This window comes from Mustela putorius, unplaced genomic scaffold (genome assembly GCF_011764305.1).
Source record: "Mustela putorius furo isolate JIRA1106 unplaced genomic scaffold, ASM1176430v1.1 tig00003845_pilon_pilon_pilon, whole genome shotgun sequence".
Lineage (NCBI taxonomy): Eukaryota > Metazoa > Chordata > Mammalia > Carnivora > Mustelidae > Mustela > Mustela putorius.
This window is the reverse complement of record NW_025421998.1, coordinates 46,613,553-46,628,533: the sequence shown is the minus strand read 5'-3', so window position 1 is coordinate 46,628,533 and position 14,981 is coordinate 46,613,553. Positions and strand designations below refer to the sequence as shown.

Genomic DNA, 14,981 nt, shown 5'->3' with positions numbered 1-14,981 from the left:
ATGGTAATTCTCGTTTTTAAAAATAGATATCAATTTACCTATTGTCCCCACTCTTGTTCTTTGCTATTTATTTATTTATTTACTTATTTTTAGAGAGTGGAGGAGGGGTGGAGAGGCAGAGAGGCAGAAAGAGAATCTTAACCAGGCTCCATGCCTGTGCAAAGCCTGACACAGGGCTCAATCTCACAACCGTGAGATCATGACCTGAACGAAATCAGGAGTCAGGACTCTTAACTGCCTCAGCCACCCAGGCACCCCCGCCCCACTCTTGTTCTTTATATGGAAAAGTCCTTCTTTGGGGGTTTCTTTCTAGGTTTCTTCCAAATCTATCATCCTGGGTCTCAGTTGGACCCCCTCTTTGTCGTCATTGTTGTTTTTAATAGACTTGATTTTTTTTAGAGCACTTTTAAGTTCACAATAGAACTGAGGCGAAGTTACACAGATTTCCCGTATACCCCCTGCCTACACATGTGCATAACCTCCCTCACCAAAGTGGTACATTTGTTATAATCACTGAATGTACACTGACACATAGTCACCCGAAGTCCATAGTTTACATTAGGGATTCCTCTTAGTGTTGCAGTTTCTGGGTTTGGACACATGTATAAAAACATGTGTCTATTAATATTATATCATAGAGAATATTTCTATTGCCCTAAAAATTTTCATCCTTCAGCTGTAACCCCTGGCAGCCACTATTTGTTTTTTTTTTTTTTTTTTTTTTTTACTTCTCCTTAGTTTTGCCTTTTCCAGAATGCAGTAGGTTGGAATCATATGGAACATAGTATTTCAGATTGGCTTCTTTCACCTTGTAATATCTATTTAAGGTTCCTTCATGTCTTTTCATGGCATAATAGCTCATTTCTTTATTAGCATTGAGGAATATTCCATTTTTTGGAACTACCATAGTTGATGTATCCACACACCTGCTGAAGGAAGCAACGTGGTTGCTTCCATGTTTTGGCAATTCTGCAAAAAGCAGTGATAAAGATCTATGTGCAGGTTTCTGTGCAAACATGTTTTCAAATCATTTGATTAATATCAAGGAGTGTGATCTGTGGATCCTATTATAACAGTATGTTTAGTTTTATAAGAAACTACCAAGGTGTCTTCCAAAGTGACTGTACCATTTTATCTTCCCCCCAGTAATATATGAGAGCTCCTGCTGTTTCACCTCCTTTCAGCATTTGGTGTTGGCAGTGTGATCCTCTGTTTTGTGACTCTCTTTCTTAGCTCCCCCATTGTTTTGCTAGAGAACACCCTCAAAAGTATTTCAAAGGGCATATAGATGGTAAATTCTCTCAATCATTTAACGACTGAAAACTTCTTCATTGAACCTTTGCCTTTAATCAATACATTAATTCAATATAGAATTCAGTGATAAAATTAACTTTTCCTCTGGGGCTTGGAGGTGTATCTCCATTTCCTTCTAGCACTAATTTTTTTTTGAGAAACCTGATGCCATGAGACTTTTGTTTTTTGGTAAGTTGCCAGGTTTTCCTCTCAGAGAGCATCTAGAATATTCTTTTTATTCCTGTGCTTTGAAATTTCATAATAATACCTGATTTGAACTGTTCAGGACAGGAATCAAACTTTCATTAGCAGAAAAAAGGAGAAGGTTCTCTAGGGCCATAGCTGGCACAGGGTACAGAGGTGGGAGTTCAGGAGGAATGCTGGCAGGGTTGGAGAGTCAGTTCTCAAACCCAGTTCTTGCACTCACCAACATGAGCTATGTAACACAAGTTACAGAACCCATACTGTTGTCATATATTGAAAACTAAGGATATTGACACAGACCTCCAAAGGTTGAGGGATGATAAAATTAAGTAATGTAAATATGATTAAAAAAAATTATGCTTTTACTTGCAGGTCTGAGAACTCCTTGAAAAGAGAAAATATCCACCTCTGTTTTAATCATATTAGAATGCTTTTCTGCTCTTTGCTTTCCTTTAATTTATTGAGGTGAATTGACATACAACATTATATTAGTTTTGGGTGTACAACATAGTGATTGGACGTGTATATATATGGCAAAATGGTCACCACGATATCTAGTTAATAATCTGTCTCCGTACAAAGTTAATACAGTGTTATGGACTATACTCCCAGCGCTGCACATTACATCCCTTTGAGTTATTTATTTTATACTTGGAGGTCTTGTACTTAATCTTCACGCATTTTGCTACCCACCCACGCCCTCTCCAATCTGGTAACCACGGATCTATTCTCTCTATATATGAGTCCTGGGTTTGTTTTGTTTGTTTTGGTTTTGAAATTTTACTTATAGGGGAAATCATATGGTATTTGTCTTCTCTAACTTATTTCACTTAGCACAATACTCTCAAGGCTCACCTGTGTTGTCGCAAATGTAAAATTTCATTCTTTTATCCTCAGGAGTCTCCCGCTGTGTGTGTGTGTGAGTGTGTGTGTGTGTGTGTGTGTGTGCGCGTGCACGCGCATCCATTTATCAGTGGACCCTTGGGTTGTTCCCATATCTTGCCTATTGTAAGTGGTATTGCTGTGAACATGGGGCTGCATATATGTTTTCAATTAGTGCTTTCATTTTCTTCAGATAGATACCCAGTAATGGAATTGCTGGATCATATGGTAGTTCTATTTTTAATTTCTTGAGGAGCTGCCATCCTGCTTCTCAGAGTGGCTGCCCCAGTTTACAATCCCACCAATAGTACACGAGGGTTCCCTTTTCCACATCCTCACCAACCTTTGTTCTTTTTTGCCTTTTGATAATAGCCATTCTGACAGGTGTGAGGTGATATCTCCTTGTGGTTTTTGCTTTAATTTCCCTGATAACTAGTGTTATTGAGCATCCTTTCTATCAGCCTGTTGACCAACTGTATATCTTCTTTGGAAAAATGTCTATTCAGATTTTTTTTTTTTTTTTTTTTTTTTTTAAGAATTTATTTATTTATTTGACAGAGAGAGATCACAAGTAGGCAGAGAGGCAGGCAGAGAGAGAGAGGAGGAAGCAGGCTCCCTGCTGAGCAGAGAGCCCGATGCGGGACTCGGTTTTTGTTACTGAGTTTCGTAAGTTTTTTAATGTATTTTGACATTGGCCCCTTATCAGATGTTTGATTAGCAAGTACCTTCTCCCATTCAGTAGGTTGCCTTGTTGTTTTGTTGATGGTTTCCTTTGCTGGGCAGAAGTTTTTTAGTTTGATGTCATCCGTCTGTCTCTTTTGTTTTGCTTTTGTTTCCCTTGCCTTTGAAGTCATATCCAAAAATCATTGCTAAAATGATTGTCAGGGAGCTTACTACTTAAGTTTTCTTCTAGGCATTTTGTGGTTTCAGAGTTTACATTCATGTTTTTTAATCTATTTCATGTTTATTTTTGTATGTGGTATAAGATAATAATAATTGTATATGGCTCAGTTTTATTCTTTTGCATATGGTTGTCTGGTTTTCCCAACAGCATGTATTGAACAGACTGTCCTTTCCCCATTGTGCATTCTTGTGTCAGTTTTTCTACCAATACCACAGTGTTTCGTGTACTTTAGCTTTGTAATTTACTCTGAAACCAGGGAACATAAGTTCCTCTGGCTTTTTTCTTATTTCTCAAGTTTGGGGGGTTTTTTTGTTTTTTTTTTTTTTAATTTCTTGAGGAACTGCCATCCTGCTTCTCAAAGTGACTGCCTCAGTTTACAATCCCACCAATAGTTCATTTGTGGTCTTTTGTGGTTCCATGCACATTTTAGATTTGTTCTAATACTGTGAAAAATGCCATGGTATATTGATAGGGACTGCATTGAATCTGCAGATTGCTTTAGGTAGTGTGGACATTTTAACAATATTAAATCCTCCAGTACATAAACATGCAATATCTTTTTAATTATTGTGTTTTCTTCAATTTCATTCCTTAGTGTCTTATATTTTTTAGTGTTCTGGTCTTTTACCCAACTGGTTAAATTTATTCCTAGATATTTTACTCTTTCTGATACAATTATAAATGGGATTATTTTCTTGATTTCTTCTTTTGATAGTTATAAAATCAGCAAAATTTTTATTATTAATTTTGTATCCTGCAACTTTACTGAATTCATTTCTTTAGTACTAACAGATTTTTGTTGTTGTTGTTGGAATCTTGAGGGTTTTCTGCATATAGTATCATGTTATCTGCAAATAGTGACAATTTTACCTCTTTTTTTCTCAATTTAAATGCTTTTTTTCTTTTTCTTGCCTAATTGCTCTGCTTAAGACTTCTAATACTTTGTTGAATAAAAATGAGAATAGTAGGCATCCTTGTCTTATTCTTGATCTTAGAGGAAAGATTTCAGCTTCTTGCCATTTGGTATGATTTTAGCTATGAGCTTGTCATATGTCCTCTAGTATGTTGAGGTATGTTTCCTTTATACCCAGTTGGTTGAGAGGTTTTATTATAAATTAATCTTAAATTTTGTCAAATGCCTTTCTGCATCTATTGAAATAATCACATGTTAATCATTTTGTTCATGTGATGGATCATATTGATTCATTTGTAGATGTTGAACCATTCTTGTACATTTGGGTCCTTCTTGATCTTGGCTGTATGACCTTCTCAATGTAGTTTTGAGTTTTGTTTGCTAATATTTCATTAAGGATCTTTTGCCTCTGTGTTCATCAGGGATATATGCTTGTAATTTGTGTGTGTTTGATGTCTTTGTCTGGTTTTGGTATCAGGGTGATGGTAGCCTTACAAAATGAAATTGGAAGCATACCCTTCTATAGAGTTTTTGGAAGAGTTTAGGAAACATCGGTATTAAGTCTTTTAATATTGGGAGAATTCACCAGAGAAGACACTTGGTCCTGGACTGTTCTTCCTTGTGAAGTTCTTAATTATCGATTCAGTCTCCTTACTAGTAATCAATCTATTCAGATTTTCTGTTTCTTCTTGAATCAGTTTTGGAGATTGTAAATGTCTAAAATTTATTTCTTCTAGGCTGTCCAGTTTGTTGGTGTCTAATTATCCAAAGTAGTTGCTCATGATTCTTTGTATTTCTGTGGTAACAGTTATAACTTCTCTTTTATTTCTGATTTTTTTTTAATTTGAGCTCTCTCTTTTTTTTTTTTCTTGGAGAGTCTAGTTAAAGTTTTGTGAATTTTGTTTATCTTGTCAAAGAAGCGGCTCTTGTTTTCATTGATTTTTTTTTTCTGTTGCCCTTTTAGTCTCTGTTTAATTTATTTCCAATCTGATCTTTATTATTTTCTTCCTTCTTCTAACTTCAGGCTTCATTTGTTTTTTACTAATACCTTCGGTGTAAAGGTAAATTGTTTATATGAGATTTTTCTTGTGTTTTGAGGTAGGCCTACCTACATTGCTATGAACTTCCCTCTTAGAACCATGTTTGCTGCATCCCATAGTTTTGGTTATGCCGTATTTCTGTTTTTATTTGCCTCTAGGAATTTTTTTTATTTCTACTTTGATTTCTTCTATGACTCAATGGTTGTTCAGTAACATGTTTAATCTCCATGCAGAACGAGTCTTTTTTCCAGTTTTCTTTTTATGATTGATATTATGATCTGAGAAGATGCTTGATATGATTTCATACTTTCTGAATTTATTGAGACTAATTTTATACCTAACGTGTGACCTATTCTGGAGGATGTTCTGTGTGAACTTAAGAAGAACATGTATTCTGCTAATATTGGACTATCCTCTATATATATATGAAGATATATATATATATATCTATATAGATATATATATATCTATTAACTAGATATATATATATATAAACTAGATATATATATATATATATACTAGATATATAGATATATATATATAAAGATATTAATATAAATGTATTAAGTGCATCTGGTCTATTGTGTCATTTAAGACCAAAGCCTCCTGATTTTCTGACTGACTGATCGGTCCATTGACGTAAATGGAGTATTAAAATCCCCTACAATTATTGTATTGCTATCAATTGCTCTTTTTAGGTCTGTTAATATTTGCTTTATATATTTAGGTGTTTCTATGTTGTATGCATATACTTTTATAAATGTTATATCTTCTTGATGGATTGACCTCTATATCATTATGCAGTTTGCTACAGCCTTTGTTTTAAAGTCTGTTTTGTCTGATATGAGTGTAGTTAAACAACCATCTTTCCCATTTGTATGGGAGATATTTTTCCATTTCTTCACTTTCCGTGTGTGTGTCTTTACTTCTGAATTGAGTCTCTTGTTGGCAGTATATAAGAGTCTCTCGATTTTTGTTTGTTTTTTAATCCATCCAGCCATTCTGTATCTTTTTATTGGAGAATTTAGTCAATTTACATTTAAAGTAATTATTTATGGGTGTGTACTTACTGCCATTTTGTACAGTATAGTACAAAACTGGCTGTTTTTGTAGGTCCTGCCTGTTTCTTTCTTTTCTTTCTCTCTTTCCTTTTGATTTGGTGACTTTAGTGTTATGTTTAGGTTCCTTTCTCATTTACTTTTGTGTATTTACTATGTCTTTGCTTTGTGGTTACCATGAGATTCACATATATATCATCTTTTATATATAATGGTTTATTTTTAAGTTGATAGCAACTTAAATTTGAACACATTTGAAAACCACATTTTAACCCCACCCACATTTTATTTTTGATGTCACTTTTTACATCTTTTTATTTTGTACAACTAATTAGTGTAGTTTTAGTTAATTTTACTACTTAAATCTTTTAGCCTTCTGAGTCACTTTATAACTAATTAATCTACTATGTACTTACTTTTTCCAGTGACAATTTTACTTTTGCATGTTTTCCTGTTATTAAGTAGTACCATTTCCTTTCAGCTTAAAGAAGTTTCTTTAATATTTCTTGGTAAGGCCAGTTTAATAGTGATAAACTCCTTTAGTTTTTGCTTTCTGGAAAACTCTTTATCTTTCTTGCAAATCTGAATGGTAACCTTGTTGAGTAGAGTATTCTTGGTTGGAAGGTTTTTCCTTTTATCACTTTGAATGTCCTGCCACCTTCTTCTGACTTGCAAAGTTTCTGCTGAGAAATCTGCTCATAGTCTTACAGAATTTCCCTTGTATATAACAAATTTTCTCTCTCCCTCTCTTTCTCTCTCCTCTCTCTCTGGTTTTAAGATTTTCTATTTAACTTTTGGCATTTTAATCTTAATGTGTCTTAGCTTTGGCTCTTTTGGGGTTCATTTACATAGAACTTTCTGTTCTTCTAGGACCTGATGTATATTTCCTTCTTTAGGTTAGGGAAGATTTCAGCCATTTTTTCTTCAAATAAGTTTCTGCCCACTTCTCTTGGGACCACTATAATGCAAATTTTATTCCACTTGACAAGGTCCTGTAGGTCCTTTCAGCTATCTTCATTTTTTAAAATTCTCTTTTCGTTTTGTTGCTCTAAGTGAGTTTCATTTCTTTATCTTCCGTTTGCTGATCTGTTCTGCCACTTGACTCAGTTGCTGTCAAACTCCTCAAATTTGCTTTTCTTCCATTTGTTAGTTTTTTCCCATATGTTTTTATCTCTTTATTGAAGGTTTCATATGTTTATCCTTTCTTCTTTCAAGTTCTGTCAGCATCTTTGTGATCATTCCTTTGAATTCTTTACCAAGTAGATTACTTATCTTTGTATCATTAAGGTGTTTTCCTGAGGATTTGTCTTGTTCTTTCATTTGAAACATGTTTCTCTGTTTTCTCATTTTGTTCAACTTTCTATGTTTTAGGTGAAACAGCTACCTTTCTCAGTCTTGAGGAAATGGCCTTGTATAGGTGATGATCCTTCTCATTTAACCTTGCCCTACCTTTTGGTTGTCTCTTGAACCTTTTTATTGTCTAAACCACATAATTTGTTCTTGATATATCTCTATTTTTAAGTATGTGCCAAGACCTGTCAATAATCCATTTAGGATCTATTTTCAGCTAACAGCTTTTAAAGGATGGAAACGTTTACAGTCTATGGGTCATATGTATAATCATTGCTATTCTGTAGACCAGGAGATCTGGAGGCGTCCCCTGGACAACTGTTGCAAAAACTAGGGCTTCAGATGAGACTATAAGCTTCTTTCTGGAAAGTTTTGTGGAGCTATAGGAAGGTCAAAGGGATGCTCAGGGATGGTGCTTTCCACTTACATTCCCTGGGAGTGCTTTTTAGCCCCTAGATATGTGGGAAACCTAAAGCCTGTCCCTCAAGCTGAATTTTTAAACTAAGTAAATAAGCCCTTTTCGCAGAAAGACTGGGGTTATATTTCAGGCTGCTGTCTGTGCCCTAGGGGTGGTGGACTGCCAAGAACTGTCTTTTCAATTGTTACAGTCTTATGGAGCTCTGGAATGCCAGGTCTCTTAGCCATCAGGAGATCAAGGGGTGATCCCAAAAATGTGAATTGCATGTGCCCACTTTTTCAGCAAGGCAGTTGGAGAATGTGTTGTCTATTCATGCATACCAGCGTTAGGCTGAGAAAGGAAGAGTGCTGGGATCCTTCACACTTAGCCCCAGCCAGAGGCCAGGGAAATGTTGCAATCCCCCCTACTCCCGAACTTTAGCTAATAAGTGGGAGGACTCTGTGACCATTCATGTTTTCCTGCCCCAGTCAGGGAGAGGGAGAGCATTGCAATGGCCCATGCCCTCCTGCCTCAGTAAGTACCACAACCACTGTCCTTGTCTATCTCAGGAAGGCAACAGGAAGGTGCCACATGCAAGCTCATCCACCTGTGCTAGTAGGATGTATGGAGAGAGCTGTCTCCAGAGAGCATCTCAACTGTCCCCTGGCCCTCCATCTGATGCCCCCAGATTAGCAAATGAATCTGAATCTATGAGAGGGAACTTTTCCTGGAGAAGTGCTTGTCTGGTGAAATCCCTCCCCACTGTGTGTTGCTGTGCCAGAGTGGGGCTTTTCCTACCCACCTCAATCTGGTTCTTTTATCCTTTGTTTTGGAGAGCAGATCATCTAGTTTTCAGATAATTTTCAGAGGAAAATGATCCATATGTAGTGACAAATCTTATATGTCTATGGAAGAAGGTGATTCAGAATCTTCCTACACTGCTATCCTGGATGCCCCTCTAACCAGAAAGCTTAGTATGCCCTTTGGTGGATAGCTGGGGCCTCCAGGGACTGGATATTAAAGAAGATGCTCAGATGACCTGAGGTAAAGAAACACTATGCCTTATAATAAAGGGTAGTGAGAATATTCGGTGTTAAGGAATGGGGAATTAGGAAAGAAAAATCCAACGGGTCGTGTGAAACTTGCCCAGAGAATGGGTCAGGAAAGGCTTTCCTCTCTTACCTCAATTTTAGTTTGGCTAAAGAAAGTTCTTTACAGAGAACACAAATGTTTAATGGGAATAAACACTATTCACTGCTATGAGATATAAACCCCCTATTGTATCATGTTTATGAAGTTATACTTAATCTTGCACATCAAAAATAGACTTTTGTTAAGGGCAACTCAAAGAGATGAAACAGGTAGCATTTGAATTACTTACATAAAATACTTAGCATAAGGCACCACACACAGTAAGAGCCAAATCTTACTGTTTTTTATCTTATTATTACTCTCAATATTATAATTATGAAGTTACACTATGTAACACTGATAATACAGTAGAGACAAGAAAACTGTCTTGTAATCCTTGATTTGGTTTCCATGTGCATCTTTATTTTGTACTGAATACTTATAAAATAAAAATGCAATCAAATTTTTTCATGTTTAGATTTTTAAGTGTGTCCAATCTTAATATGTAATAGTAATATAGAAGTAGAAATAGTCATGCAACTGTAGACATGCCTCTCTTGTTCTACCATGGCTTTGCAAAAGAATAGGCAATATGAATAAATGAAGAGTTTTTATAGAAGGACACTATTATATTACTGACAGTATTTATCTTGCATTTTTAAAACAATGAGAAGGAAGGAATAAAGCAATGTTCTTCTACCTTCATGCAGCTATCCCAGCTTTTGGAAGCCCCATCATTGCTTATAAGTGCTCACAATTCTCTCTCAATTACAAATATCAGATTCTCTTCCAAACTAATCAAAATCAAATTGCAAATTGATTATAGCCAGTGATTGATAAAGATTTGGTGTATTGAAAACAGCTGAGAACTGCCTGACTGTTGAAAGATGGAAGCAATCAAAAATTGCTGAAAATTCTACTCATGTCTTCAGATTGCTGAATATTAGTATATTCTAAAGTCTTTAGAGATAAAATTTGCTCCTTATTCATTGTTGTTTTTCTGGTAGATACCATGTTCTCAAAGTAAGTAAGTAAGTAAATAAATAAATAAAGTATGAAATGTAGGTATGTCTGGGGCTCAGTCATTTGAACATTTGACTCTTGATTTTGTCTCAGGTCGTGATCTCAGGATCATGGGATCGAGGCACAGTTTGGGCTCTGCACTTAGCATGGAGTCTGCTTGAGTCTCTCTCTCTCTCTCTCAAATAAATAAATAAAATCTTTAAAGTAAAAAGTGTGGAATATATATAAAATAGGCATCTGAATTATTATTCCAGTCTTGGAAAGACCCTCTTAAGCAGTTTCCTGCACATGGGCAGTCTGAACCTAAACTTAAGTCTCTACAGCTTTCCGGAGCCTATATTGAACTTTCTGTGACCATACCATCATCAACTCACTTAAACTGGAATTATTCTCTTTGTTAATAGAGTACTTTTTGCTTCTGCTCAAATATACACGGATATTTAATTATCCAATGAGAGTACCTATGCAAAGAGCCCAAATACATAATAGGCATTTCATGAATGCCAGTTTCCTTCATGTTATCTCTCCTAGAAAATACAGCCAGTTGGTTTTCATTTCCATAAACAATAGATAATAAATATATAGATTTAATTTTTGTGGAAATAATGTTAGATTAAAGAAAGAGTTGTATACTTAGAGCACAGGTATGATCAAACAACCAAAAGGACAGGTTTTAAATAATTTTAAAAATAAGATTGTCCGTCATCTGGCTTAGAAACTGAAACTAGAACTCCATAATAATCAGTAACATGGGTTAAGGATCCATCCCACTGTATCAAGAGCACTGAACAAAGAAATAACAACATGTTATTTTTTTCAAAAAAGAATTGCCAGTATAAAGATAGCCATGATCAAAAAAATTTCAAATGCCAAAATAACACAAAGAATGAACAAAATCTCATAGCCAATGACTTGTGGTACTATGGTTACACTTCATCATAAACTAATACTAAGCTTATATATGTAACTAGAATGATATATTTCTCCCAAAGTCTTAAGAATAATTTGCTATTAATTAACCTAGTTTCCAAAATGTCCTAATACTATTGTACCCTCCAAAGAATTTAGTCCAGCAACTATGGCTCAGAAATGTGTATCTCCTTACTTTAGCTGCTAATGTTCTATTTGATTCTAAGGTTATCATATAAGTAATATGTGGAAACTGCTTTCCCAGGCATTCATTTTAACATTGTATTTTTGTGTAAAAAGCTCACTTTTATTTTCAGCATTAAGAAAATAGTGCCTTTCCGCTTAACCTCCTATTTCAGTTTCTATAGTAGGTTGAACATGCCTGTTAAAGATTTTTTTTAATTTAATTTAATTTTTATTTATTTGACAGACAGAGATCACAAGTAGGAGGCAGAGAGAGAGGAGAAGCAGGCTCCCTGCTGAGCAAAGAACCTGATGTGGGGCTTGATCCCAGGACCCTGGGATCATGACCTGAGCCGAAGGCAGAGGCTTTAACCCACTGAGCCACCCGACACCCCGAACATGTCTGTTAAATTTCTTTTTCCTACTTGACAAGAATTTCTCGGGAGCACAGATTGTGCATTATTCATTAAAAGTTCCTGGTACGGTGTCTGAAGCATAGTAGGGGTGCAATAAATTTTATGAAATGAATGAATGAATGGATGATGCTGTATTAAACAGCATATGAAGCTAGGATTCAGGGGGATTTAAAAATCAATGGCATCATCTAAAACTGTTAAGAGACAAAATCTAGTAGAGATCTCTTTTAATCTATAAAGATGTGTACATTCTGGGATCTTAACTATCTGGCTATCAATTCCACAGTTTGTAAGATAACAAAAATAAAATCATACATTCGGAGAGTTTGGGGCTGGCTTAGCCTACTGGCCTTTTACAGGTGCAATTTATTTTTACAGTAAAAAGAAGAACACTGAATCTTCCCAGAATAACCTGACTCCAACAGACTTAAATAAAGTTGTTCATTTTCCCAGGTTTTTGACATACTTCGGTCTTTCTAGATTGTGAAGTGAATCTCCATTTCCCAAAAGCCCCAGTGCCGATTTTAATGATCCTGTCCACGTGACATACATTTTTTTTTGTTTTATTGCTATTAGTGAATGACAAGTGAAGGATATTCATTTTAACTTGAAAATGTCAGGGATGCACTTTAAGAGATATATTTTTGCAGCTTTTAATGAGGTGGTGTTTCTTTTTGAAAGAAATACTCATCTCTGATGCGGGTGCTGTGCAGGTGACAACTGATATTTAATAAGCGATGGTTCTTGTATTAGTAGCAGTTCTCTAAAGAAAATGTCTCAGATTGCTTTTGAAAAACTCTTAGCGTCACTAGCCCAAAGGCAAGATGTGACCTTTTTATTACATAATGAGAATCATTTATTATCTTACAATGTATCTTAAAGTCACAGACAAAATGCCACTTTGATAATTGCTTTCAATTAGCTTAGAGCATAGCATATATTCATAAAATGTCTTCTCTAATTTAGACTTGAATTAGAGAAAATTGCAGACATAATCTACTTTAAGGTTGTCTCATTTAAGGTGATTCGTAGTTTTATATCAAAGAAATCAAAATGAGTAGCTTCGGAACAGTCTCAAAGTGTTTTAAGCAGGCTTTTCAATATTTGATTCTATTCTATTACCAATTAATTAACAAATTAGAAAGCTAGTTCATCATTTCTGACCTTTTGTGCACGTTAACTTTTGACTTTCATTCCTAATGATTGTTTTGAAATTAAACCTTGCAGTTCATGTGGAAAGAGAGAAACAAGCTGATTAACAAGAGAAATAAGGCTCCACTTGATCCCCAGTACATCTTGATGTTGGACTCTAACTGGGATACTGAATACTGTCACGGTGCATCCTTTCCCGCTTTAAGTAGTCAGTGAATCATACTAGATAATTGTGTGGCCGAAACAAAGTTTGGGGCCATTACTACAAGTGAGATTAGAGGTAACATGATATTTAAAATGTGGTTTCAGTCAATTTTTATTTTTTGTTAATATCCTGAGCATTGCAATAACGGTTTAAAGTAATAAAAACTCTGAAACTGCATTTTACGCTCGTGGTGTTCCAGTAGTTCATGGAATATTATTAACCTTAACAGAGATTCTTTGAAATCGGTAATATATCTGGAGATTACCCTCTCTCTCTTTCTTTCCCTAGATAAAAATTACACACAAGAACCAAGCCCCAATGCTGATGGGTCCGCCTCCAAAAACTGGGTTGTTCTGCTCCCTCGTCAAAAGAACAAGAAACCGAAGCAAGGAGTAAACCTGTCTCATTTTATTCTTCGAGATCTAATTAGCATAATTGGGCCGTGGAAACTTATGCTGGAAATCTTTGAACCATTTCAGTTCTCTTGCTCATGCAAAATCATTGAATTGGTTTAACAGTTTTTGTTACTGAGCTAATGTAAAATTCAGCTATTAGAAAATTTGTCTCCGTTTTTATAGGCATCTTTGCATGAAGAAGGCAGAAGTTTACATGAAGTGGTACTGCATATTTTTGTTGCATGCATTCCCATAGATTTTTATGTCCCTCACTCATTCCTCCCCCAGTTTCCATTTACTAACCTGTGAGAGAAATCTGTAAACCCTAAAGGAAATACCATGGAAAAAGTGATTCTCTGTGTGATTCCAATTATTGATAAGCGCTAATCAGTAATGCTACGATAATCTCAACTGCAGATTGCAGTACTTTTGCCTTTAAGAATCAGTGTCTCAATGACCTTTGAACTATGACTTGAGAAGAAACTTCTAATTGGAACATTTTATTAAATACTTGTCTATGATACGTCGCTGTATCTAAATAGTTTTTCTTCAACATCTTGATGCTTCTGAGTGGAATTTCAGGTATACAGTTTTCTTGTGCAAAAAAAAAAAAAAAAAAAAACAGAAAATCATTTTTATTTTGTTTCCTTTTGATTTTAACTCCAGAAATTAGTGAAAACAGAAATAAGTTACTTGGCAGTAAAGTGTGGTAACATGGCAAGCCTTATTCCTTTCTGCATGCGGATCTAAAAGAAAATTCATAACCACACCAGTAACCAAATAGCTGTTTTAAACTATGTGCCTAATATTACTATCTCCCACCAAAGATTCAGAAAAAGATGCCTGAGAGAAATGGGTTCATGTATAATTAACTAGCATTGTGGAAAAAATTTATGGTTCTTATGATTAATTTTTTGATGACTTAAACTCTGAAAAGAGAGTGAATTACCCATTAATTATAATTAAAGTTCTCACCTGATGCAGACAATAGACCATACAACATAATCAAAGCTCAATTCAATGATTTCTTGCCTTTTTGGTCATTTATAAATATAGGTATCCATAATTTTTAATGGATCAGTTAAGTGCACTTGAGAAAGTAAATGATTGTATCAATTTTGTTCTAGTATAAATGGATACCTGTGAGGACTATTAAGCTCACTGAAGCAAACCATGCACGCAATTCGTCCTCTCCCATCGGCATAGGCCACTCCCATCTCTGTGGCATTTCAGATGTTCATTTGGAAATGATGGCCCAGATCGTTGTTTACGAAATTCATGGTATGGTTGTAGTCTCTGTTTGAAGAAATTATGGAATATGTGCTTTTCTTTGTGTTTCATTAAATCTATGATATAAAATGAAATTCTATTCTGATCAGTTGGGGTATTGTTCACTCATACCGACCTGCATCTCATCATTGCATGTTTTATGTTTTTTAAACATGCCACAAGGAAAACAAGTGCTTGAAATGCATGATTTATTAGTTTTTCTCTCCACTCTGCATTAAAGTACTAATGATTTATCA

The 14,981-nt window shown here is 35.2% G+C and overlaps 1 protein-coding gene across 5 annotated transcripts in view; it reads left to right on the top strand.

Moving 5' to 3' along the window:
* DGKB (diacylglycerol kinase beta) overlaps positions 1–14,981 on the top strand; it is a 697,837-nt gene extending 682,856 nt beyond the window's left edge. For all 5 annotated transcript variants that reach the window (XM_013051698.2, XM_004743409.3, XM_004743408.3 and 2 more), the window contains one exon: positions 13,349–14,981. In XM_013051698.2, coding sequence (XP_012907152.1) covers positions 13,349–13,456 — 108 coding nt within the window. In that variant the 3' untranslated portion in view covers positions 13,457–14,981. The remainder of the gene's footprint in view (positions 1–13,348) is intronic.